This window comes from Rhinopithecus bieti, unplaced genomic scaffold, assembly GCF_001698545.2.
Source record: "Rhinopithecus bieti isolate Rb0 unplaced genomic scaffold, ASM169854v2 scaffold_2254, whole genome shotgun sequence".
In the NCBI taxonomy this organism is placed as follows: domain Eukaryota; kingdom Metazoa; phylum Chordata; class Mammalia; order Primates; family Cercopithecidae; genus Rhinopithecus; species Rhinopithecus bieti.
In genome coordinates, this window is record NW_016803982.1 from 4,024,707 (window position 1) to 4,050,253 (window position 25,547).

The 25,547-nt window shown below is 38.1% G+C and overlaps 2 protein-coding genes across 2 annotated transcripts in view; one reads left to right on the forward strand and one right to left on the reverse strand.

Moving 5' to 3' along the window:
* The window catches only part of UBAC2 (UBA domain containing 2), a 188,546-nt gene that overhangs the window by 128,479 nt on the left and 34,520 nt on the right, over nucleotides 1-25,547 (reverse strand). Inside the window, exons 2-4 of the mRNA XM_017861955.1 lie at nucleotides 20,351-20,478; nucleotides 16,265-16,384; nucleotides 15,626-15,735 (exon numbers count right to left, since the gene is read on the reverse strand). Coding sequence (XP_017717444.1) covers nucleotides 15,626-15,735; nucleotides 16,265-16,384; nucleotides 20,351-20,478 — 358 coding nt within the window. The remainder of the gene's footprint in view (nucleotides 1-15,625; nucleotides 15,736-16,264; nucleotides 16,385-20,350; nucleotides 20,479-25,547) is intronic.
* On the forward strand, nucleotides 1,425-5,856 carry GPR18 (G protein-coupled receptor 18). Its single transcript, XM_017861962.1, has 2 exons — nucleotides 1,425-1,854; nucleotides 4,660-5,856. Exon 2 carries the CDS (start codon nucleotides 4,694-4,696, stop codon nucleotides 5,687-5,689), a length of 996 nt encoding a protein of 331 aa, XP_017717451.1. The 5' UTR covers nucleotides 1,425-1,854; nucleotides 4,660-4,693; the 3' UTR covers nucleotides 5,690-5,856.

Sequence of the window (25,547 nt, forward strand, 5' to 3'; positions counted from 1 at the left end):
CGAATGGACAGCGAGATGAGGAAAAAGTGAGAGTTCACCCCAACCTGAAGCCAGGCCTATGGAGAGCCCTCAGGTCTCCTGGATGCCTCCTCTAAGGGCCTGGCAATTCAGAAACAAGAATGCCCCTGTGTACCGTGAAGAACTCAAGTCTTGATGAGAGGACTCTTCTAGACACATGCCATCAATGTATCTGTTGATTTTAGCAGCAATAGGGAAGCTAATCAATACTTAATTTTAGAAAAGTAGTAAGCTACGTGAATAAGGAAAGAACAGATTAGGTCTGCAGGCAGGCAGATTTCTGTCCAGCTGAAGTATCAAACTCCTGTGTGATGTATGAAATACAACATCACATATAAAAAATTGATGAACGTAATTCAGCCATAAGAAGTCATATCTAGTGGACAGATCAGTATAATCACCTCGGAAGAAGTTATTACAGGGGGAAAAACTGGGTCTGGCTTTACCCTGAGTTCTTAAGCAAGGAACTGGTCTTCAATTTCTTCATCTACACAAGAAATAGTTGCTATGGTTGTCTCCAATACTGCTAAAACCCATCATTCTGGCAGGTTTAACAATCAAAAGTATTTTATCACCAAAGACAAGGATTTAAGTAACTTTTCTAAGCCACAGACTTACTATGGTTTTGTCTGAGGGAAAAAAAAAAGGATGGACCCCAAACTGTCTAAAATTCAAAAAACAAATACATTTAAGTTCATGTACCTTTTAAAAGTTGACAAACCATGTAAACCAAATATAAAGATAATTAAAATTTTAGGATAAGCAAATGAGAGGATAAATTTTTTTTAAGAAATGAGAAAGTAAAAAAAAATTAACCTAACAAGGCAGGCAGTGATTCGTTGCTCACTTCCCTTTCTGTTGGTTTCATTTCCCTTCTTAGGTGAAAACACTCCTAATATGTAAATCAGTCCACTAAAGACTTCAGAGTCCTTTCTGTTAAGATTTGCAGAAATTTTTATGCAAAAGAAATTATTTCTAGACTTCCATGCACTAGAAAAGCAGACTTACAAAATACAGCAAACTAAAGTGGATAAATGTATGTGGCAAAGCAGAAGCAAATAATCAAGGATCCTACTTTTAAACATTTAGAATTGTTTAAATAGTAAAAAGTGGAAATGTGGATATTCTATGATTTTTAAGAACTTGGTAGTAAAAGTGAGACTTCATTTAGGATTACCTACTAAGTGCCAGGTACTATGTTAAGCACTTGGGACCTTTCTGGTTTAGGGCCCTCACAATCCTGCTGGATGGTATTATCTCTATTTCAACTGTACAAAAATGAAGTAGGAACAAAGGGTTAGTCAGAGTGGGCAGGTAACTAGACAAAGTTACACAGCTTAGAAAAGCAAAGAAGCTAGACTTTAAACCCCTTTTTACTCAACATCAAATCTCCTTCTCTGTCCATGGATGATGCAGACTTTAAGCATCAAAGTACACAAACTGAAGAAACTTTGTCCTTTGTATATAATGCTCTTAAATATATGCCATCATTTCAAGGGGAGCTTATGCTAAGTGTGACTTCATAAACGAATCATTTGTGAGAGAGAAAAACCACATCCAGGGTAAAGTCATAAGGTGAAAAAGCCTCTTTCAGAGAGCACTTCCTGAAAGAGACAAAGCAGCAATTACAGTCAGCCCAGCACCAACTCCCATGCCAAGCATTACACTGGAAACTACTTTTTAAAGCAACAAGAGTCTAAAACAAAATAAAACATTTCTTAAATACACTGTTTCCAGAAGGAGCTATTTTAACAGAAGCAACTCAGATATCCCTTCGACAGAAGTGGAAGTGCTGAAAAATGTTCATCTCTCATACAGACTTTTGATGGACAGGAGGTAAGCAGCATTTAATTAACTTCATGATTATTGTCAAAAGTAATGCTTTATGTACTATATTTCAAAAATCATTTCATTTTAATAATGCAGGCTGGGCGTGACGGCCCACACCTGTAACTCCAGCACTTTGGGAGGCCAAGGCAGGAGGACCAGTTGTGCCCAGGAGCAACATAGTGAGACCCCGTCTTTACAAAAAAAAAAAAATTGATTAAAAAATAAACGTAACAAACTATGTTGGTGAAAGACCTTGAAATAGGCTATATAATCATCTTTCCACAATACAATTTTACATTTATTTTCAATATTGCTTTACATTAATAGTAAATGTAATTTTTTTCAACTTAAGGAAAGAAAATGTTTATGGTAAATCATACGTATATTTAGAAATGTTCATCACATGGTTTCAATTATGTTGTTTCATGAAATAACTTAATGGTTTTAAGAAAAGAAAAGCTACAGATAGCCGTGGTATCTACAGCTTTTAAAAGCTGACTTTAAAGTCAATCACATTTTAGTATTTATCCAAAAATTTCTGTGTTTGCAGAGGACAATCAATACTATAATGCCTTTAAAACACATGCATCACTCATTTTTTTTCAAACTTGAGCAAATGAATACAAGTATTGGTGACAAGCTACATAAAAACTGCTTGAGTATAACATGGGAAAAAAGACTCAAGATGGTTTGTAAGTATAGGACTTATGTCACAAAATTAAATGATGAGGATAGGTGAAGGGAGTCCTGATGCAATACTAAAAAAGAAAAATACAAAATTTCATTTCTATTATAATTGCTACTATTTAAGAATTCATTCCAGTTAAACATAAGATTTAAGCCTCCATGATTACTCTCCTTTGAATGACACTAGAGATATAATTTTTTTCTGTAACACTTTCCTCATTTAATAGAAATTAATATTCTAGTCACACCAATATTTGGAAAATTTAATATGTTTTTAAATATATAGAATTATACTCCAAAATCATATTTAACCTAAATATTTGAGAAGGAAAGGAGAAGAAGGGAAGAAAGGGAAGGGGAAGGAGAAGGGGAAGGGGAAGGGGAAGGGAAGGGAAGGGAAGGGAAGGGAAGGGAGGGAGGGTAGGAAGCAACGAAGGGAAGGGAAGGGAGGAAGGGAGGCAGAGAGGCAGGGAGGCAGTAGGGCAGGGAGGCAGGGAGGCAGGAAGGCAGGAAGGCAGGCAGGCACGTTTCTTGTTTATCCACAGCAATTGCTCAAGTTAATTTTTAATGATCAATAGCCCATGATGCCACTGACCACAGATAGCAAATCTCCCCCACAGTTTTCCTTAAATAGAAATTCTGGGCTGATCTGAAGACAGCCCACTCTGCAAAGTGACATTTTTGAAGGAAACTTTTCATCCACCTCTATATTTCAAGGGGATGCCACAGGTTCCATCTCATTGCAGCAAAGTCTGTTTTTAAAGTCTGTTGTTGGTGTTGCATCACGGGGGAGTGAAGTTTCACACTGAGGAGTCAATGATATTTGCAACCCCAAATAACCTCCTTTCCATTTAAAATGGGCAGGTTTTTTTATGTGGTGATGGAAATTTGTTAGTTTCTACATACACATCAAGTTACTGAATGACTTCTTATTAATATCTACTTGTCTTAGATACTCCTTTTTTGGATTTACTTTGAAAATTTTTTAAATTTAAATAATATTGAAGCTTCTGAATCTAGATGGAATGAGGATATGAAAGTTACTAATAGCACTAGCTTGTTTTCAAGGTGCTGCTTTCTGTGAACCACTGAAGTACAGCAGTTGAAATCACAAAACTTGGAAGACTTGGCATTAGGTACTCCCAATTGTGCATTAGAAAATAGGTCATCTATTGCTCTAACAGTCTAGTTCTTGATCTGCTGACCATGGCACAAAACACTGCTGTTTCTAGACTTATGATAATTTAAAGAGAACATAAGGTAATAAACACTATGAAGTGTTTCCACTTTAAAAAAACAAAAAGTTTAATAGCCAGCTACACAAGTCTTCATTTCCAAACTAGAGATTTACAAACTAGAGTTTTTTAGCAAAGTAGAGTTGCTGTGAGTCATCTCATCAAAAGTTCCTTCCTTTATTTATTCATCAATTCAGTAAACATGTATTTATTGAGTACCTATTACATGCTCAACAGACAGTGGGGCTGCAGCTGTAACACAGGAAAAGTTCCCATTCTCTCTCAAATGAGAACTACTGTGAATGTTCAGTAGTTAACCAGCCGAATGGTTCCTTGATTAATTTTCCACATGTTTCTATTTACATATTTTGTATATTAAAATTGTATTTAATGAAAAAATACATTATTTGGACATTACTCATCTGGTTGCAAAATATTTTAACAGAATGAAGATGATAAAAAGTGGCAAACAATTGTATTAAGTCAAAATTCAGAATGGCCTTTTCCCAATTAGTCCAAATTAAAGGACACTTATTACAGGAACAACGGCTACCTAATTTCACACTATAGGAAAAAATTGTAAAGAAATGGTTATTCTTGTAGGAAGAAGGGAAGTGAGCAGGGAGAGAGAGATGAATGAACTTGCCCAATGAATTATGACACCAGGATCATTTTAATAGATTAATACAAATTAGGAATAATCTCTAGGGAATGGATTCCTTAATAAATACTAAGACACATCGAGTGAGTTTATAACATAAAATGCTCTCAAACTTAAAATTCACTGGCAGTCAAGCTGAGTGGGAGAATGTTAAGCATTTGTTTTTTAACCGAGGATTTTATTCTTCTTTTTCTTAACTATTCTTATTTTTCTTAACTATTTTTACAGTTTCTAAGTATCATGCCCACCAACAAGCTGTAAAATGATCACCCTGAACAATCAAGATCAACCTGTCCCTTTTAACAACTCACATCCAGATGAATACAAAATTGCAGCCCTTGTCTTCTATAGCTGTATCTTCATAATTGGATTATTTGTTAATGTCACTGCATTATGGGTTTTCAGTTGTACCACCAAAAAGAGAACCACTGTAACCATCTATATGATGAATGTGGCATTAGTGGACTTGATATTTATAATGACTTTACCCTTTCGAATGTTTTATTATGCAAAAGATGAATGGCCATTTGGAGAGTACTTCTGCCAGATTCTTGGAGCTCTCACGGTGTTTTACCCAAGCATTGCTCTATGGCTTCTTGCCTTTATTAGTGCCGACAGGTACATGGCCATTGTACAGCCGAAGTATGCCAAAGAACTTAAAAACACATGCAAAGCCGTGCTGGCGTGTGTGGGAGTCTGGATAATGACCCTGACCACGACTATCCCTCTGCTACTGCTCCATAAAGACCCGGATCAAGACTCCACACCCGCCACCTGCCTCAAGATTTCTGACATCGTCTATCTAAAAGCTGTGAATGTGCTAAACTTCACTCGACTGACATTTTTTTTCTTGATTCCTTTGTTCATCATGATTGGGTGCTACTTGGTCATTATTCATAATCTCCTTCATGGCAGGACGTCTAAGCTGAAACCCAAAGTCAAGGAGAAGTCCATAAGGATCATCATCACACTGCTGGTGCAGGTGCTTGTCTGCTTTATGCCCTTCCACATCTGTTTCGTTTTCCTGATGCTGGGAACGGGGGAGAACAGTTATAGTCCCTGGGGAGCCTTTACCACCTTCCTCATGAACCTCAGCACGTGTCTGGATGTGATTCTCTACTACATCGTTTCAAAACAATTTCAGGCTCGAGTCATTAGTGTCATGCTATACCGTAATTACCTTCGAAGCATGCGCAGAAAAAGTTTCCGATCTGGTAGTTTACGGTCACTAAGCAATATAAACAGTGAAATGTTATGAATAATAGAAAGGTTCTTTTATCTCAATCCCATCAAAATTCACTTCACTAACTACTCTGGCATCAATGGATATTCTGTATAATATTATCAAGTCCCTTTTCTCTTGAAAAAAGTAAATTCATTATCTTCATTTTAAAAACTTATATAAAACATTTTTGTGAATTATTCGGAGAAAAGCATCTGATTTGTCTTTCACAGTCAAGCCTTATTTACACAGATAATTAACTTTATGCATTTCTATGTGCAAGTGACACATGTATGTTAATCAAGTCAGTAAGGGGGAAATCAAACTACCATACAAAATAATTTGATTAAATTATTTTCTATCTAGATGCAGCTCCCTTAGGTCTAATTTGCACTAGGAATGGACTTATAAATCCAGTACTTTATGTCCCAAACACCGAGTTCCAGAATTCCCATATAAGAAATTATGTTGAACTCATTACTGTTACTTACTACAAGGCAAAATTAACAGGAACAAGAACCCAAGGGGCCTGTAAAGACCATCCCGATCAGCCCTCCCCTACTCTGAATTCATCCTTTTGAAAACAGAGGATAGTCATTCAACAAACACTGAGAGCCTACTATGCACCAAACTCTATTTAGGACTAATGATGAAAATCTAACCTGAGATGCTATTTCTATCCAATAATCCAAGTTCACTTCTATCATCTATCTACTATATGGTGAAATGCCATTCTCCAATACAAACAGTTTGTTCTTCTTATGTGGTTCAAGATCCCATTTTTACAAAAGAGGTTGATTTTTTTTCCCAGGCCATATGTCACAGTATAAATAGTACTATGGGAACCTTGGATTCTTAGTCTTGCCATTTAATTTCTCCGAATAAAGTAACAAACCAAGTGACTTATCCATCTAACAGAAAAAAACTGAAGTATAATCAGTAAAGCCCCTATTATTCTTAATACTTATGAAAGTAAAATAAATGATTCAACTATAACTTCCTCTCTTTATCATTCTTAACATGATCATATCCTACTGGGGCTTAGAACCAAATATATGCATTGGTTAGAAATTTATTTCTGGCTGGGCATGGTGGCTCACGCCTGTAATCCTAGCACTTTGGGAGGCTGAGGTGGACGGATCACTTGAGGTCAGGAGTTCGAGACCAGCCTGGCCAACATAGTGAAACCCTGTCTCTACTAAAAATGCAAAAATTAGCCAGACATGATGGCAGGTTCCTGTAATCCCAGCTACTTGGGAGGCTGAGGCAGTAGAATAGCTTGAACCCAGGAGGCGGAGGCTGCAGTGAGCCGAAATTGCACCACTGCACTCCAGCCTAGGCGACAGAGCGAGACTCTGTCTCCAAAAAAAAACAAAATTGATTTCTGGAAATAACATAGGTAAATTCATATTATTAAAAAAAAAAAAAGAAAGATTAAAAAAACACAAAAGTCTAATCATAAAATGGCATTTTTGCACTAGACGGTCCCTTAGACAATCTTCTTAGTACAATTCTTCTCTTCAAAATATAAAAAACTGAAGCCTAAAGAGGTTATGTGACTTGCTCAGCTAAAGAACCACCCCTAGAAACCCAGGTCAGTTCTTTCATGTCGAACACTAATTTTCAATAATAAAAGCAAACATGCTTAAACATTCTCAGAGCTACATAAGGTGGTAGGTACTGAGATGCAGTTTCTCAAAAAAGAGAAAATACCAAAGTTTTTAGTTTCAATAGTCAAAGACAGTAAAATCCTCTATCTTTTATACTCACTACCTATAATATCACAAACCACAAAATAAGTCTCGTTTATAGATATTATATCCTTTATATATTATTTATATATCTTATATATTTAACATATATTATTTCTAAAACAAGAAAAACAACTCTTGTATTTGACATATAGGTTTATTGTACACATATACATAGTCAGAGCCTACTCTCAACCATACAGATGAATCTACTCTTAAATGTATTAGATGGAAAAGTTATCTGCCAGAGCTTGTCTTGATAAGAAGAGTTTAGTCTCAAAGCAAAAAGCACAACAAAAGATTCTACTGATACAAAATCAACAAAGTGAAAATGTATGCTGTGATTCTCACAATAAAATTGTAAATAATCTAAATTTTAATTGTAGATCACTTAAAAGTTATTTTTAAAATAATTTACTTAGCATTATAATCAAATATATTTTAACATAATATGTAAAATTCAAAATTTCACTGTATTCTGGAAAACAATGTAACATCCACATATAAATACTAACAAAAAATAATAGGTATATAAGGCCAGATGTGTGGCAGGACTGAGTTACTAGAAATGCCTAATACATATGGCTTTTAATAATGGAGTTATCTCTACTTTCAAAACCTAACAGTTACATTTTCTGAGTTTAAATCATAGTCATGAGCATCCATCATATGTCAGCTACAATTTCTATGCAAAGCACTAGAAAAAGAAATGAACAAGTCTGTGGTTCAAAGGCCTTCCCTTACAGTCTTAGTGGGGCCACACTGTAATCAAGGCTTGCTTGCCCTTCACCATTACTGAATGTAGGGCAATGAGCACATAAAGTGAAACTTGGTTCTCCCTTAAAGAGTCAGTGGGTAGCCTAGAAGGCACAGACAATGACAAGGTAATATAATAAATACTAATAGAGATAATTAATACATGTGCTGTAATACACATGTAAGGGCAATCTGCCAAAGGGCAAAAGGAAGCAGAAAGCAAACCAAGTAGGCATTGAGAATGCAAATGCGTAGCAAGCGAAGAAAGCTGGATGACCAGTTGGAAAGTGGTTTGAGACTAGCTGGTGGTCAGACGAGGAGGGCTCTGAAAGGAAAGAAGAGCTGGGCATAGTAGCACATGCCTATAATCCCAGCTACTCAGGAGGCTCAGGTGGGAGGACTGGGCTTGAGCCTAGGAGTTCAAGGCCAGCCTGGATAACATGGCAAGACCTTCTCTCTTAAGAAAAACAATACATGGAAGGGGTATACGCTTGTTTCTAGAAGCTTGATGTAAGACAGCTTCTTTAATTCTCGGGGCTACCCTTTGAAGCACAGAAACCCCACCGTTGACATGTGAGGGTCATCTATAAACTGAGCTCAGGAAATGGAGCTTGAGAGAAGTAACTTGCTCAAGATTTCACATAACTAGTAAGTGGCAGAGCTGGAATCTCAAATCTGGTCTGTCTGATGGCAAAGACTGTGCTATTTCCACTATTCCAGACTGCCTGGATAGCATCTTGGAGGAATCTGACTTTTATTCTGATGGATATGAGAATTTGAGGGTTTTTAAAAGAACTAGTGTGGTTAAGCCTGCATTTTAGAAAGATAACTTCTGACAGCATTGTATGGAATGCTTTGAAATTCACAGGGAAACTAGAGAATTACTGTAAAAAAGTAGACAATAAAAGATGTAAGAGTTGAGACTGGGATAACAATGACAGTAGAAGTAGAGACGAAGGGATGAATGAATGAGTTATTCAGGACTTTGCATTACTAAGACTCAGTGCCAGAAGTCCTAGCCAGAGCAACTAGGCAAGAGAAAGAAAGAAAAGGCATCCAAATAGGAAAGCTCAAACCATCTCTCTTTACTGACGATATGATTCTATACCTAGAAAACCCTAAAGACTCTGCCAAAAGGCTCCAGGAATCAAGAAACAACTTCTCTAGAATTTCAGGATACCAAATCAATGAAGAAAGATCAGTAGTAGTATTTCTATACACCAATAACTTAGTTCAAGCTGAGAGTCAAACCAAGAACACAACCCCATTTACAATAGCCACACACACACAAAAAAAGATACCTAGGAATACATCTAACCATGAAGGTAAAAGATCTCTACAAGAACTACAAAACATTGCTGAAAAAAATCAAAGATGGCCAGGCGTGGTGGCTCATGCCCATAAGCCCAGCACTTTGGGAGGCAAAGGCAGGCTAGGCTGATCCCAAGGTCAGGAGATCGAGACCATCCTGGCTAGCACAGTGAAATCCCGTCTCTACTAAAAAATACAAAAAAAAAAAAAAAAATAGCCAGGCATGGTGGCACGTGCCTGTAATCCCAACTACTCAGGAGACTGAGGCAGGAAAATCGCTTGAATCTGGGAGGCGGAGGCTGCAGTGAGCCAAGATCGCGCCACTGCTCTCCAGCCTGCGTGACAGAGTGAGACTCCGTCTCAAAAAAAAAAAAAAAAGAAAAACGAAAAAAAATCAAAGATGACACAAACAAATGGAAAAAGCATTCCATTCTCATGGACTGAAACAACTGATATCATTAAAATGGCCATACTGTCCAAAGCAATCTACAGATTCAAGGCTATTCCTAGCAAACTACAATGTCATTTTTCACAGAATTAGAAAAAATTATTCTAAAATTCATATAGAACCAAAAAAAGAGCCCAAATAGCCAAGGCAATCCTAAGCAAAAAAGCAAAGAAAAAAACAAAGCCAGAGGCATCATATTACCCAACTTCAGACTATAAGGCTACAGTAAGCAAAACAGCATAGTACTGGTACAAAAACAGACATATAGACCAGTGGAACAAAATAGAGAACCCAGAAATAAAGCCTCACACCTACAGCCATCTGACCTTCAACAAAGTTCACAAAAATAAACAGTGGTGAAAGGATTCCCTATTCAATTAATGGTGCTAGGATAGCTGGCTAGTCATATGCAGAAGAATGAAACTATACCCCTACCTTGCACCACATACAAAAATTAACTCAAGATGGATTAAAGATACAAATGTAAGACCTCAAACTATAAGAATCCTAGAAGAAAACCTAGGAAACACCACTCTGGACATCGGCCTTGGGAAAGAATTTGTGACTAAGTCCTCAAAAGCAATTGCAATGAAAACTAAAATTGACAAACGGGACCCATTTAAACTAAAGAGCTTCTGCGCAGCAAAATAAACTATCAACGGAGTAAACAACCTATAAAATGGGAGAAAATGCTCACAAACTGCATCTGACAAAGGTCTAATATCCAGAATCTACAAGGAACTTGATTCAACAAGCACAAAACAACCCCATTAAAGAGTGGGCAAAAGACACAAACAGATACTTTTCAAAAGAAGACACACAAGTGGCCAACACACAAGAAAAAATGCTCAACGGTAATCATCAAATGCAAATCAAAACCACAAAGAGATACCATCTCACATCAGTCAGAATGGCTACTAAAAAGCCAAAAAAACAACAGATGCTGGGGAGATCTGGGAAGAAAAGGGAAACTTATACACTGTTGTATATAAGTGAGAAAAGGGAACTCTTATACACTGTTGGTGGGAATGTCAATTAGTTCAGCCACTATGGAAAGCAGTTTGGAGATTTCTCAAAGAACTTAAAACAGGACTACCATTCAACCCAACAATCCAACTACTGAGTACATAGCCAAAAGAAAATAAATCATTCTACCAAAAAGACACATGCACTCACATGTTCATCGCAGACCTATTCACAATAGCAAAGACATGGAATCAACCTAAGTGCCCATCAACAATGGACTGGATAAAGAAAATATGGTACATATGCACCATGGAATATGATACAGCCATAAAAAAGAATGAAATCATGTCCTTTGCAGCAACATGGATGCAGTTGGAGGCCATTATCCTAAATAAATTAATGCAGGAACAGAAAACCAAATACCACACGAACTCACTTAAAAGTGGGAGCTAAACACTGGGTACACATGGACATCAAGATGGCAGCCATAGACACGGAGGACTATTAGAGGGGGAAGAAGGGAAGGGAGCAAGGGTTGAAAAACTAACTACTGGAAACTACACTCACTACCTGGGTGACGGGACCATCTGTACCCCAAACCTCAGCATCATGCAATATACTCATATAACAAACCTTCATGTGTACCCCTTGAATCTGAAAGTTCAAATTTCAAAAAATAAAAACTAAGACTCAGTGACCTACCCCATTGACAAGCAAAATGAAAGATTTCCAGCTTGCATGACTCTGGGTAGATGCTACTAACTAAAATAAGAAGAAAGAGGGGAAGAGGATAGAGAGAAGGCCAGAAGAGAGGAGACCTTCTGAACATGAGTTTTCTTTGAGTCTATAAATAATTAGGAAGTAAGACTCTAGACCAGACATGGTGGTCATGCCTATAATCCCAGCACTTTGGAAGGCCAAGGCAGGAGGATCACTGGAGGCCAGAAGTTTGAGACCAGCCTGGGTAAAATAACAAGACCCCATCTCTACAAAAAAAAAAACACACACAAACAAACTAAAAAAAAAAATAAAAATGGCCGGACACGGTGGCTCATGCCTATAATCCCAGCACTTGGGGAGGCCAAAGGCAAGGTGGATCACCTGATATCAGGAGTTCATGACCGGCCTGACCAATATGGTGAAACTCTGTCCTATTAAAATTACAAAAAAATTAGCCTGGCATGGTGGCAAACCCAGCCACTCAGGAGGCTGAGGCAGGAGAACCACTTGAACCAGGGAGGTGGAGGTTGCAGTGAGCAGAGATCGCGCCATTGCACTGCAGCCTGGGCAGCAAGAGTGAAACTCTGTCTCAAAAAAAAAAAAAATTAGTTGGTCATGGTGGCACACCTATAGTCACAGCTACTCAGGAGGCTGAGCTAGGAGGATTACTTGAACCCAGGAGTTTGAAGTTACAGTGAGCTATGATCTGGGCAACAGAATAAGAAAGTAGTGTGGGTTGGAAATAGAGAGCTTGGAAGCAAACAATACATGTTCACTGTAGTTGAAATCAAGAAAGTGCGCAAGATAGTCCAAAACGTTTGAGAAAAGAGCTGCACGCAGTAACTAAGGTCAAAAAGAACTAGCAAGGAGCAGTGTGTGGGACTCACGAGAGCAGGTGGTTTCATGAAATAAGGAGAGGTTAAAAGCATTTAATGTGCTACTGAAAGGTTAAAGAAGATGGCCAGTGGCTTTAGAAATTAGGTGGCCACTGGTGACCTTTATAAGAGAAGTTCCTGTAGTGGTGAGGTGAAGAAAAAAAAAAAAGAGATAATTAAATAGGAAGTAAAGAACTGTAGAAGAGTGCAGAAAAATTTGGTCCTGATGGGAAAGAAAAGTATTAGATGTTAGGCGAAAAACATTGAAAGCTGTAAAGCACATATTTTTATTTTACTTTAAGTTCCGGGATACATGTGCAGAATGTGCAGGTTTGTTAAACAGAGGTATACATGTGCCATGGTGGTTTGCTGCACCTACTGACCCATCATCTAGGTTTTAAGCCTCGCATGCATTAGGTATTTGTCCTAATGCTCTCCCTCTCCTTGCCCCTCACCCACAGACAGCCCCCAGTGTGTGATGTTCCCCTCCCTGTGTCCATGAAGTACACTGATTTGGAAAAAACAAACAAACAAACAGTAGTTTCCTCTCTTTAGTTTTTGAAGCTTTGCTATCATCAATAAAAGATATATTTGTGGCTGGGTACAGTGGCTCACACCTGCAATCCCAGCACTCTGGGAGGCCAAGAAAGGAGGATCACTTGAGCCCAGGAATTCAAGATCAGCCTAGACAACATAGCAAAACTTTTTCTCTACCAAAAGTAATACTAATAAAATGTTTTAAGAGATATATTTACAGAATACAAAGTTTATTGTGTTCCAAAAAGTCTATGTTTGAGAAAGCCTCAAGATTTAAAAAAGTCATACTATATACTATGTTTGTGACTTGAAAAGGAAGAGAAATATATTCTTATTCAGGAGATGGCTGAATTAACATTTATAGTGTCTTTCAAAGGGGATGCTATAACTTTTCAACTTATTCAAGTTTGTAACTCTTGCTACAAACTGAGATTTAAGTAGGTAAATCCCTTCCCTCTTCTGAGAGTAAGCAAAACTATTCCCGCCAACTTCAAAATTGAATCAATCTTCTTTTTATGCACAAGTTAATAGGATTCCATAATTAAATAAATGAATACAAAAGTTCTACTGTCATTCAACTCTATGTGCAGCAGGAAAAAGAAGACAGGGAGACAGTGTAAATAAGAATTAATGCTAAGTTACTATCCAGCTCCAAAGTTCATTCTAACACAGACACACATACCTCCCATCACTCAGCAGGCTATACAGGGAACGAAAAAGAACTGGCCTGATAGGAGATGTTTTGGGGAAAAATTATGATTTAGCAATGCTGCTGCTTCCCTGAGTCAACGTGGAATCATTCCTGATGTCAACACTATTTTCCCCAATAACAGAATACTCAACTTTAACTTCTCAGTCTAATTACAATGACCACCTGTGGAATTCAAACTTCATGCTAATTCTGACACAGAATTTTATGTCTCCATTCAAACATTATTCAGAATCATACATTATTAAAACAGCTAAAGGTCAACATTCATGGATATTCACAGCAATTATAATTCACAAAAGGGAGTAACACTGTAAATATTAACAATAAATAAAAATTAACAGGTACGAAAGCTATTAGAACACTAATTATAATTTTAAAATAGGGATCCAAAGTGAATTTGAATCAAGATACATACAGTAGCTTAATAGTTCTCAAAACACATATTTAAAATTAAAAGACTGAAGATAGTACACACAGAATTTTAAATATCTGGTATCTATATTTCATACTATCTCATTTCCCAAATAGTGTCTCAGATACTTTGTTCAGATGCTTGGAGGTCATTTACATGTGCTAACAACTCTGCTCCTAGATTCTGATTATTTCACACACTAATACATGGTTTTTGGGGGGTTTTTTGTTTTTTGAGAGGGAGTCTCACTCTTTCGCCCAGGCTGAAGAGCAGTGGTGTGATCTCAGCTCACTGAAACCTCTGCCTCCCAGGTTCAAGCGATTCTTCTGCCTCAGCCTCCTGAGCAGCTGGGACTACAGGTGCACGCCACCATGCCTGACTAATTTTTGTATTTTTAGTAGAGACGGGGTTTCACCATATTGACCAGTCTGATCTCGAACTCCTGACCTCGTGATCCGCCCACCTCAGCCTCCCAAAGTGCTGGAATTACAGGCGTGAGCCCGTATTTGAAGCTTTGCTACCATCAATTACGGGCTGTTACCACGCCTGGCCTGTTTGTTTGTTTGTTTGTTTGAGATGGAGTCTCGCTCTGTCAACTCTGCTCCCAGAATCTAGTTATTTCACACACTAATACATGATTTTTTTTTTAAAAGAAGATCAACGCAATATGAAAGCACACAAATTCTGAGTGGGTTGGCCACTGCAGGTTGTCTACAAAGTTATAACCTATACACTGGCTTTGTTTTATGTTTGATGGAAACGTATAAAACATTATCAGCTTTTAAAAATTATTCTTCAGAAGCCTAACTTCATACAAATTAATTTTGTTTCCTAATCTAATGAAACTATATTTTGTGTTTAGTTCATAAAGTTACAAAGACACATTTCACTATAAAAACACACAAAACTAATTCTATCAGGATCAGAATAGGAAATTCACTTAAAATTCTCTAAAACACAAAATTTCAAAGCTAAAAAAAGAATGTGGCTGGGCGCGGTGGCTCACACGGTGGCTCAAGCACTCTGGGAGGCCAAGGAGGATGGATCACCTGAGGTCAGGAGTTTGAGACCAGCCTGGCCAACATGGCGAAACCCCATCTCTACTAAAAACTACAAAAATTAGCTGGGCATGGTGGCACGCACCTGTAGTCCCAGCTACTTGGGAGGCTAAGGCAGGAGAATCACTTGAACCCAGGAGGTGGAGGTTGTGGTCAGCCGAGGTCACACCAATGCACTCCAGCCTGGGTGACAGAGCGAGACTCTGTCTCAAAAAAAAAAGTAAAATAAATTTTAAAGAAAGAATATAAAATTGATTATATTTCAAGAACATAATAAAAATGTAGGCATAGATTAGACTTTTTACATATAAAATCAATTTTACTATATCTAAAAGTTTAAAATATTCTTTTACTGACTTTCACATATAACACTTTAAATCACATTCAAGTTGTTCTAAATTAAGTCAATCTTTAAGTGCTACTTACAATCCAGAAGGCAAATTACTAGCTGCAGTGATGCCCAAGAAATACTGCATAGCTTCGACGAGGAGAAAGTCAAATAAGGCTGACAAAACCCAGGAACCCAGCAAAAAGGACTACAAGATAAAACAGCAGAAAAATTATAGAGATGAGTCTCCTAAAAATAAACTAACATTTATTCAACTAGAATCAGCTCAGAGGTATGTATTTGTATGTATGTGTGTGTGTGTATATATATTCAAAATTAATTGTTTTTATTAAAATAGACTTTCGAAAATCGGCAGAGTAAACCCATATTGCTCAAATGTATTAACATCCATAATTTTTAAGTAGGTTGAAGATATATTTTTAACAAGTAAAACACAAACCACTAAGCAAAATAAATTATAATTTTATTAAAGTCAAAGTATTAAAATTTGTATTAGCTGTTCACAACTAATACTATATATTATCATTATCACTATTATTATTATGCTATTCTAAAATTTTCTTTGGTTAATGCCCATATGCCTCAAATCAGATACAGAATAGTATAATTTTAAAAAAACTGTAAATAATAACACCAAGTTTAACAAAGTAAAATCCATTTAAACAAAATTTTTTTCTATAGCCTAAGTGGCAAAGACAAAAGACATAAAAACTTACTGCAAATTTTCTGCTTCCATATCTTCTTTCAAATATCCTAAAATTATAAATAAGCAGACTACTGCAGAAAGTATCTTTCAAATCAAGGCAAATTATTCTTCCACATATCAACCTCCAAATCTAGATGGGGATTTAAAAAAGAACAACAAACAAGAGTAAAATTTGTTCGGATCTCTTCCTTAGCAAATTTGTTATGTTTATACTGTCTATTTTTAATAGTCTAAACAAAATCATAATGCACACACAAAAGGAACATTATACATGTATGTTCTCTGAGCTCAAGTCTCTCACAGTAAAAATTCCTTCCAACAGTGGCACGAAAGGTACTTGAATTTTTTTGTGCTTATAAGAAAACATATTCTCATTAAGATAACAGAAAACTGCCTATAAGAAATTTTAGGATGGTGTTTAGTAAGATTTTAAAAATTATATACGTAAGCTAGAATGAAAGGCTAACAAATGTTCATTATTATGCTACTGAATAAGACAAAGGTGTAACTGAAAAACAACTTAGGTATAAACTCAAAAATATACATTTCTGAGCTTAATTTTAATCATCAACCTACTTCAGAGCAACTATGCAAAGTAATTTACGGCAACTGTTGCTAAATATGACTAGGTTTGAAATATTAGTTTATTTAAATCACTGTTTCACCCAACTTCCGGTTGCGTAAAAACATATAAGGGGACATACAAAAAAAAAAAAAAGAGCTACTCAAAAGCCTATTTTGAGTCTGCTTAAACATTTTCAGATTTTAAAGATAATCCCAATGACATTTGAAAACATCCTAATCTTATTTCCCCTTCACAATGACCTTATGAGACAGGTAAAACAAATATTAATGACAATTTTCTTTGTATTTTATTGTGGTAAAACAGATACAAAAGTTGTAATTTTAACTACTGAGTATACAATTCGGTGGTATTAAGCAAATTCACAATATTGTACAATCATCACCACTATCTATTTCCAGAACTCTTCATCATCCTAGACAGAAACGCCATGCTAATTTCCTGTTCCCTCTCCCCATAGCCACAGGAAACACCATTCTACTTAATGTCTCTATGAATTTGCTTATACTTGATACCTCATGTAAGTAAGGTCACATATTTGTCCTTTTGCATTTGCTCATTTCACTTTGCATAGTATTTTCAAGGTTCATAGTAAAGCATGTATCAATCTCATTCTCATTTATAGTTGAATAATATTCTATGGTATGTATACACCACATTTTGTTTATCCATTTATCTGTTAATAGGCATTTGGGTTTCTACCTTTTTGCTATTGTGAATAATGCTGCTGCGAACATTGGTAATATTAACTCTTTTCTTTTTTTTTTGAGACAGGGTCTCACTCTGTTGCCCAGGCTGTAGTGCACTGACGTGATCACATCTCACTGCAGGCTCAACCCTCTGGACTGATTCAATACTCGCACCTCAGCCTCCTGAATAGCTGGGACTACAGGTGTGCACCACTACACCCATCTAATTTTTGTATTTTTTGTAGAGATGGTGCTTTGCCATGTTGCCCAGGCTGGTCTTGAACTCCTGGGCTCAAGCAATCCATTCGCAAGCCTTGGCCTCCCAAGGTGCTGAGATTACAGGTGTGAACCACCACATCCAGCCAACTGTCTTAAGGAAAAAGAGGCACAGAGAAACTATCTGTCTAAAGTCACACAATCTGTGCTCTTGCCAACAGAAATAAGAATACAAATGAGAAGTCTGACCATATCAACTGTCAAAACATTTCACATATGTCCCTACTCCAAGCAAGACACCAGGCAGAGTCTTTGTCATGACTGTACTGGCCACCAGAGTTCATTTCACCTGCCAGCCCAGCTGACCTGGGGATGGCTGCCTACAAGGCTGTGCTGAGGCCATAGCTGGGCTCAAGGAGAAACAGTACCAGAGTCACACTGAAACTTTAGGCAGCATACACCTCTATCAATATGATCAATGAGGCAGTACACATGAGAGCACAAAGTACTTTACCAATGGCAGATGATGATGACTGTCATCTCCGCAGCAAACACCAGATTCAAAAACCATAAGAGGCAGCTCCAAGTCCTCTATCCCCACATTTAATATTACAATGAAAATACTCTACTCAGGCATAAGCTCTGAGAGCCACTAAGAACATCTGGGGATTAAGGAAATTGAAACTTTGTAATTAGTAAGATATAACAAACTGCATTTCCAGAACCCCATTTTTCTTCAGTTAATGAAAATAAAGCTGCTAGCTACAGTTTTAAATAATTTATGTGTTGCAATGATGCTCAAGGACACAAAACTATGAGAGCTGGTATAAGAATGAACCACTGCATATTATTATACAGGTGAATGTCCCCTAAAGACTGGTAACTGGCTACAGGCTTGCACTCAGCAAAGCACTGCTTCTGCAACTCAACCTAAAGAAACCTGATTGTACCTCTGCATTAATTGCCAAAATCTGGAGGTTCAGAACTTACAAAATAAAGCCCTTCATTATCTGAGACCTCCTGGACTTCTCCAATCTAATTCTGGGTTTGCCTCAAAACCTGGGTTTGCCTCAAAGCATGCTTCCTATACCACACTCCTAAAGGTCTGAAATTCATGTTACTTCCTGAAGTAAAATGCCCTTCCTTCTCTTCATTGCTAACGAACAGTCATCCCTTCTTTCAGACCAAACTGAAAGCTCACATCCCTAAGACTCTCTGGAGGTATTCCCCCAATACTGGTGCCTACTTCCTTTATCACCCCCCAAGGATGTCATGTACACCTGTGACCTACAGAATCACGTTCTTACATGTATGTGCGTGTTTAGATTTCCCAAGGCAGAACTGAAACTCCCGTATCTCTCATGAATATACACTGACAGCCTCTTAGGTGTTTTAACAGTGTTAATGTGGAAGTGGGTATTTCCATTCCTGGACAGAAGGGTGGTCGGTCCTCTTCCATCCAAGCAGGTCACCACCTTTAAAGCACAGATGTCCACAGAGTGAGTTTAGCCAAACGAACCAAATTAACTCCAGAAATTAGGAAGGTATCAACCCAAGGCCCGGGGGCCCTTACATTAGTGGTCTTCAAAGCCACCCATACACTAGAATCCCCGGGGGGTTGTTTTTAAATGTACAGCAATGACCAGGTACCACCACCAGACTCTGTGACTCAGTTGTTCTGGGGTGAGATAGTAGGTTTATGTAAATCTAGGTATAAATTATACCTTCACATAAGTATAGATATGCAGACAGAGCTCTAAAGTTTTTCCAGGTGATTCTAATGTGTGTCCAGGGTTGAGAACAACTGCATTATAGCAACTGAAATAATACAGAAGCTATACTACCTTCTGACAAATGAGTAATACGGATAAATAACTGAAAGACCTGCACAGGAAGTTGGTGAAGCCAATCTGAGCAATGGTATTAATTACATGACTATGAAGAAAAGGTGTCAGTGTTCAAGAAATGGATTATTATGCTTTAAATGGGCTGGCCAAGTGTTTAGCAAAGAAAGGGTGGCAGTCATATACCAGAATGTGCACTAACACTCCAATTCACAGACAAGAAGCCAGCACCAGCGTTTTCAACAAGATCAGTCCAGAAACCTTGAAAAGCACTTCCGCTCTTTCCCACAGCAGAAACTCAAGAGAAATCTCTTACTTCATTTAACCACCACCGTAAAAGTTATCATAAATTCACAATCTGATACAGCTGACAGAGCCTAGCTCCTCTCATCAAACATTCAAATTGAGACAAGGTTTTGGCAAAGCTAAGTATGCATACTGGGCATTAAAAAAAAGATTTAACATTGTTTTAATTCCCTTGAAGTTATAAGTTGCACTTCTCTAAATAAAAAGTGAAACTGAAAATAAATGTACCTAATAAAAGGAAATACTGCCATTGCTTCATTATTATCTGCTTTGCTGAAAAATCAATAAATACAACTAGAAAAGTTACTTAATGAAATATTAATAATAAATATTTCTTACAAATTGGGGGCTTTGAGAAACTAATAGCAGGAAGAAAAGCAAATCTAAGAAGAAAAAACAAATCTAGAAAAAAAAAAACTGTCCTCTCTCCTCCAAGGGGCCAAAGAGGCAGAGCTCACCTGGAAGTCGTTCTTGACTGCGTGGAGGTCATACACAAACAGCTTCTGGCAGTGAGGCAGGAGGAGGGCTAGCAGGAGGGAGAGGGCACTGGGGACCAGCAGAAGGCTCTTCGACAGAGGCGCCTTGTCTGGAGGGAAAAAGGAAACCACTTTCAGAATGATTGTTCCTAAGATTTAAAAAACCACATGGGTGAAAAGCGGGAGAATTCACTTCTTTTAAATCAGAATGAAGACAAAGTTCAAAAACTCTGAAATCTGGTTCTAACATCCACTTTCAAAACATCAACCTCGGGAAGTAAGTGATCAAAAGACACTGGAAACAAGCAGAATGCCCTAGCACGGCTTCATTGGCAGTTGGCTCTTAAATGAGACCAAGTTTACAGCCAGAACTTCCATAGAACACCTTTGAGAAAATGGCTACCCAAGTGTAAAGAAATAGAGAAGTATGTTTTCTATCAAATCAGCCAGTTAGCTCCTGAGCATGCACAAAATTCATACATATGTAAAATACATTTTAATTTTATTTTTTAATTGATACCTATTAGGGAACACATTTTGGGAGTACATGTGATAATTTGATACATTCATACAATCATATTCAGAGAGAGTCTCATTTTGTCACCCAAGCTGGAGTGCAGTGGCGCAATCTTGGCTTACTGCAACCTCCACCTCCCAGGTTCACCGCGATTCTCCTGCCTCAGCCTCCTGCATAGCTGGGATTACATGCACATGCCACCACGCCTGGCTAATTTTTGTATTCTTAGTAGAGACCATGTTTCGCTATGTTGGCCAAGCTGGTCTGGAACTCCTGGGCTCAAGCGACCCTCCTGTCTCAGCCTCCCAACGTGCTGGGAATACAGGCATGGACCACAGCAACCAGCCCGGCTAATTATCTTAAATATCTCTCTTTTCTTTGGCTGAATTATTCTCTTCTAGCTATTTTGAAACATACGATAGATTAGTGTCAACTACAGACACCCTCCTGATCTACTGAACACCAAGTCTTATTTCTTCTAAGTGTGTATTTGTACCCATTAATCAACCTCTTTTTATCCCCCTCTCCCTCCTACCCTTCCCAGCCTCTGATAACCACCAACCTACTCTCTATCTTCATGAGATCCACTATTTTAGCTTCCATATGTAAGTGAGAACATGCAATCTTTGTCTTTTTGTTCTTAGCTTATTTCACTTACGTGTCTTCCAGTTCCATCCATGCTGCTGCAAATGACAGGATTTCATTCTTTTTATGGCTGAATAATATTTCACTGTGTGTGTATGTGTATATATATTATATATACATATATATACACATACATAAAATTTTCTTTATCCATTATCCATATTTTTCTATTCATCGGAAACTTAAGAGGGAACTAGTCAATAAAGATGAAAGTATACAACAAAGAGGGCCAGGCGTGGTGGCGCACATCTGCACTGATGGACACTTCAGCTGATTCCATATTTGGCCATCGTGAATAGTGCTGCAATAAGCATGGAAGTGCAGATATCTCTTTGATATACTGATTTCCTTTCTTTTGAATATATATCCAGTAGTGGAGCATATGATAGTTTATTTTATTTTATTTTTGAAGAACCTCCATACTGTTTTCCATCATGACTGTACTAATTTACATTCCCACCAACAGTATACCAGGGTTCCCCTTTCTCCACATCCTGGCCAGCCTCTGTTTTGTTTGGTTGTTGTTTTTGTTTTTGTTTTTGTTTTTTTGAGACGGAGTCTCGCTCTGTCGCCCAGGCTGGATGTTGTTGTTTTTGAGACAGAGTTTTGCTCTTTCGCCCAGGCTGGAGTGAAGTGGTGCAATCTTGGCTCACTGCAACCTCGGCCCTACAGGTTCGAGCGATTCTCCTGCCTCAGCCTCCTGAACACCTGGGATTATAGGCACCCGCCACCATGCCCAGCTAATTTTTGTATTTTTAGTAGAGACCGGGGTTTCACCATGTTGGCCAGGCTGGTCTTGAACTCCTGACCTCAGGTGATCCACCTGCCTTGGCCTCCCAAAGTACTAGGATTAAAGGCATGGGCCACCGTGCCCAGCAGCCAGCCTCTGTTATTCCTGTCTTTTTGATAAAAGCCATTCTAACTTGGGTGAAATATCTCATTGTGGTTTTGATTTGCATTTCTCTGATGATCAATGATGTTGAGCACATTTTCATATGCCTGTTGGCCATTTGTATGTCTTCTTTTGAGAAATGTCTATTCAGATCTTTCGCCCACTTTTAAATTGGATTATTTGGGTTTTTGCTATTGAGTTGTTTGAGCTCCTTACAAATTCTGGTGACTAATCCCTTGTCAGATGGATTAATCTGCAAGTATTGCAAGTATTTTCTCCCATTCTGTGGGTTATCTCTTTGTTAACTGTTTCTTTTGCTGTGCAACAGGAGCTTTTTAGTTTGACATAATCCCATTTGTCTATTTTTCCTTTGGCTGTCTGTGCTTTTGAGGTCTTACATAAAAAAAAATCTTTGCCCAGACCAATGTCCTGGAGCATTTCTCCAACATTTTCTGCTAGTAGTTTCATAGTTTCAGGTCTTAGACTTAAGTCTTTAATCCATTTAGATTTGATTTTTATATATAGTAAGAAATATGGGTCTTTCATTTTTCTGCATATGGTTAACCATTTACCAGCACAATTTTTTTTGAGACAGGGTCTCACTCTCTTGCCCAGGCTGGAGTCCAGTGGCATGATCACAGTTCACTGCAGTCTTGAACTCCTGGGCTCAAGTGATCCTCCCACCTCAGCCTCCCTAGCAGCTGGGACTACAGGCACAAGCCACCACACTTGGCTAATTTTTTTTTTGGAGAGATAGAGTCTTGCCATGTTGCCCAGGCTGGTCTCAAACTCCTAGCCTCAAGTGATCCTCTCGCCTCAGCCTCCCAAAGGGTTAGAATGATAGGCATGAGCCACAGCACCTGGCCCCAGAACAATTTTTTTTGAAGGGACTGTTCTTTCTCCATTGTATGTTCTTGGCATCTTTTTTGGCTGCAAATGCATGGATATATATCTGGATCTTCTAATCTGCTCCACTGGTCTATGCATCTGTTTTGATGTGAGTATCCTGCTGATTGGGTTACTCTGTAGTATATTCTGAAGTCAGGTAATGTGATACTTCACCTTGTTCTTTCTGCTCAGGATTGCTTTGGCTACTCAGAGTCTTTTGTGGTTCCATATAAATTTTACGAATTTTTTTTGTTTGTTTGTTTGTATTTCTGTGAAGAATGTCGTTGATATTTTAAGAGGATTGCATTGAATCTGTAAATTGCTTTGGGTAGTATTGCCACTTTAACAATACTAATTCTTCCAAACCATAAGCATGGAATACCCTTTCATTCTTTTGTGTCCTCTTCAAGTTCTTTCATCAGTGTTTGATAGTTTTCCTCGTACATATATTACACTTCGGTTAATTGATTCCTAGGTGTTTTGTTTTTAAAAAATTAAACGAGGCTAAAAGTGTTAACACCGCTGACTGCAGTGGCCTCCTGAGATTTTCCACCATGAGTACAATTGGAGCCCAGGTCAGTTTTCCAGGAGAAGCTTGTGTGACCTCTGCCTTGTACCAAAAGGAGTCACGTCCCTCTTCCTCCTTGATCTAGTCATTTACATATTAAGTATGACAGAATTATACTACTAAGGGTATTTTAGAAACTATAAATGTCTTCTCTCTTCCCTCTGATATGAGAGAAAAAAAGAAGCAAATTATGTTTTCTTCTAGCTTACTTTTTTTTCCAATAGAACAAAATATCAGCTTTTACCTACTCAGGAACATTTCCTCCAAGCATGTCATTTAATCAAAATGTACACTATTGTGAGACATCTAAGTAGCTCTTCTCTCCCTCTGGTCTTCCTTGGTTCCACCTTTCTATTTTCATGCCTTCCTCTCTCACAGGCCCTGAAAACAAGCCCCTTGTTTTCAACAAGCTACTTGCTGAGCTAATCCATGGGACAGAACAAGAGCTATGAGAAGGGAAAGGACCTGGGGCCCAGAAGACTTGGTCTGGAACCCTCATTTTCACACTTACTGATGCTTGCCATTGGACACAGTATCTGACCTCTCTGAGCTTCAGTCACCTCATCTGACCTAATTCTCAGGGTTAGGATAAGAAAGAAGTGAGGTAATACATGTAGAAATGGCTAGCACAGTGTTCGGCCCATGATGGGGGCTCAGAAAAAGGAAGTGAATCTCAATCTAGGAAAATCGCTGAAATAACATGTTTTCCTTGGAAATAATTAATTACTTTATATAATAACCCTGTACCTCCTTTTGTATGGGAGCCCTGTTTTCACTCTATTAAATCTTGCAACTGAAAATAATAATAATAATAATAATAAAATAACCCTGTAATATTTATAGTATCAAAAGACTAGTCTTGAGAATTCAAGTGGTACCAGCAGATTTGGTTACAAAAACATGACTGAGATTTCCATCAAATAATGAAACACTAAAGCTTCATAGGAACCAAAAACATTGCCTTTTTTTTCTCTTAATATAGTTGTTTTCTCCCATCCTTTTACTGTGAAAAAGTTTACATTTAAGACTTACGCTGGGGCTTACATAATAATAATTTTGATAATTGTGTCATTACTTTTCTATTTCTTAGCTGGCCTTCTGTCTTCGTTCTCCTTGTATCTCGGTATCACCCTACACTCATGGATTTTTACTTAATCAATGTGTTACAATCAGTTGCATTCTTTTTCCAATGTTCAAACTGTCCAGGTGGAAGCCCTTTGACCAGCTCCTGTGGTCTTTCAACCATAGCCCTCAATGCCTGCTCTGTCTGCCCCAGCTATCCTTGCTTTAGGCTCACCTGTACCCGTCCTGCCCAAGACCTAGAATTTCTCTAAGAATCCCTGTTAGGGAATGTTGGGAAACGGCCTTTAGAAACCAAATCTGAGGCTGGGCGCAGTGGCTCATGCCTGTAATCCCAGCACTTTAGGAGACCAAGGCAAGCAGATCATGAGGTCAGGAGTTTGAGACCAGCCTGGCCAACATAGTGAAACCCTGTCTCTACTAAAAATACAAAAATGAGCTGGGCATGGTGGTGCGTGCCTGTGATCCCAGCTACTTGGGAGGCTGAAGCAGGAGAATCGCTAGAACCCGGGCAATGGAGGTTGCAGTGAGCTGAGTTCGCGCCACTGTACTCCACCTTGGGCAACAGAGTAAGACTTTATCTCAAAAA

What these genes read in the sequence shown, in the direction of transcription:
- GPR18 (XM_017861962.1), top strand. Translation starts at nt 4,694, where the DNA reads ATGATCACCCTGAACAATCAAGATCAACCTGTCCCTTTTAACAACTCA.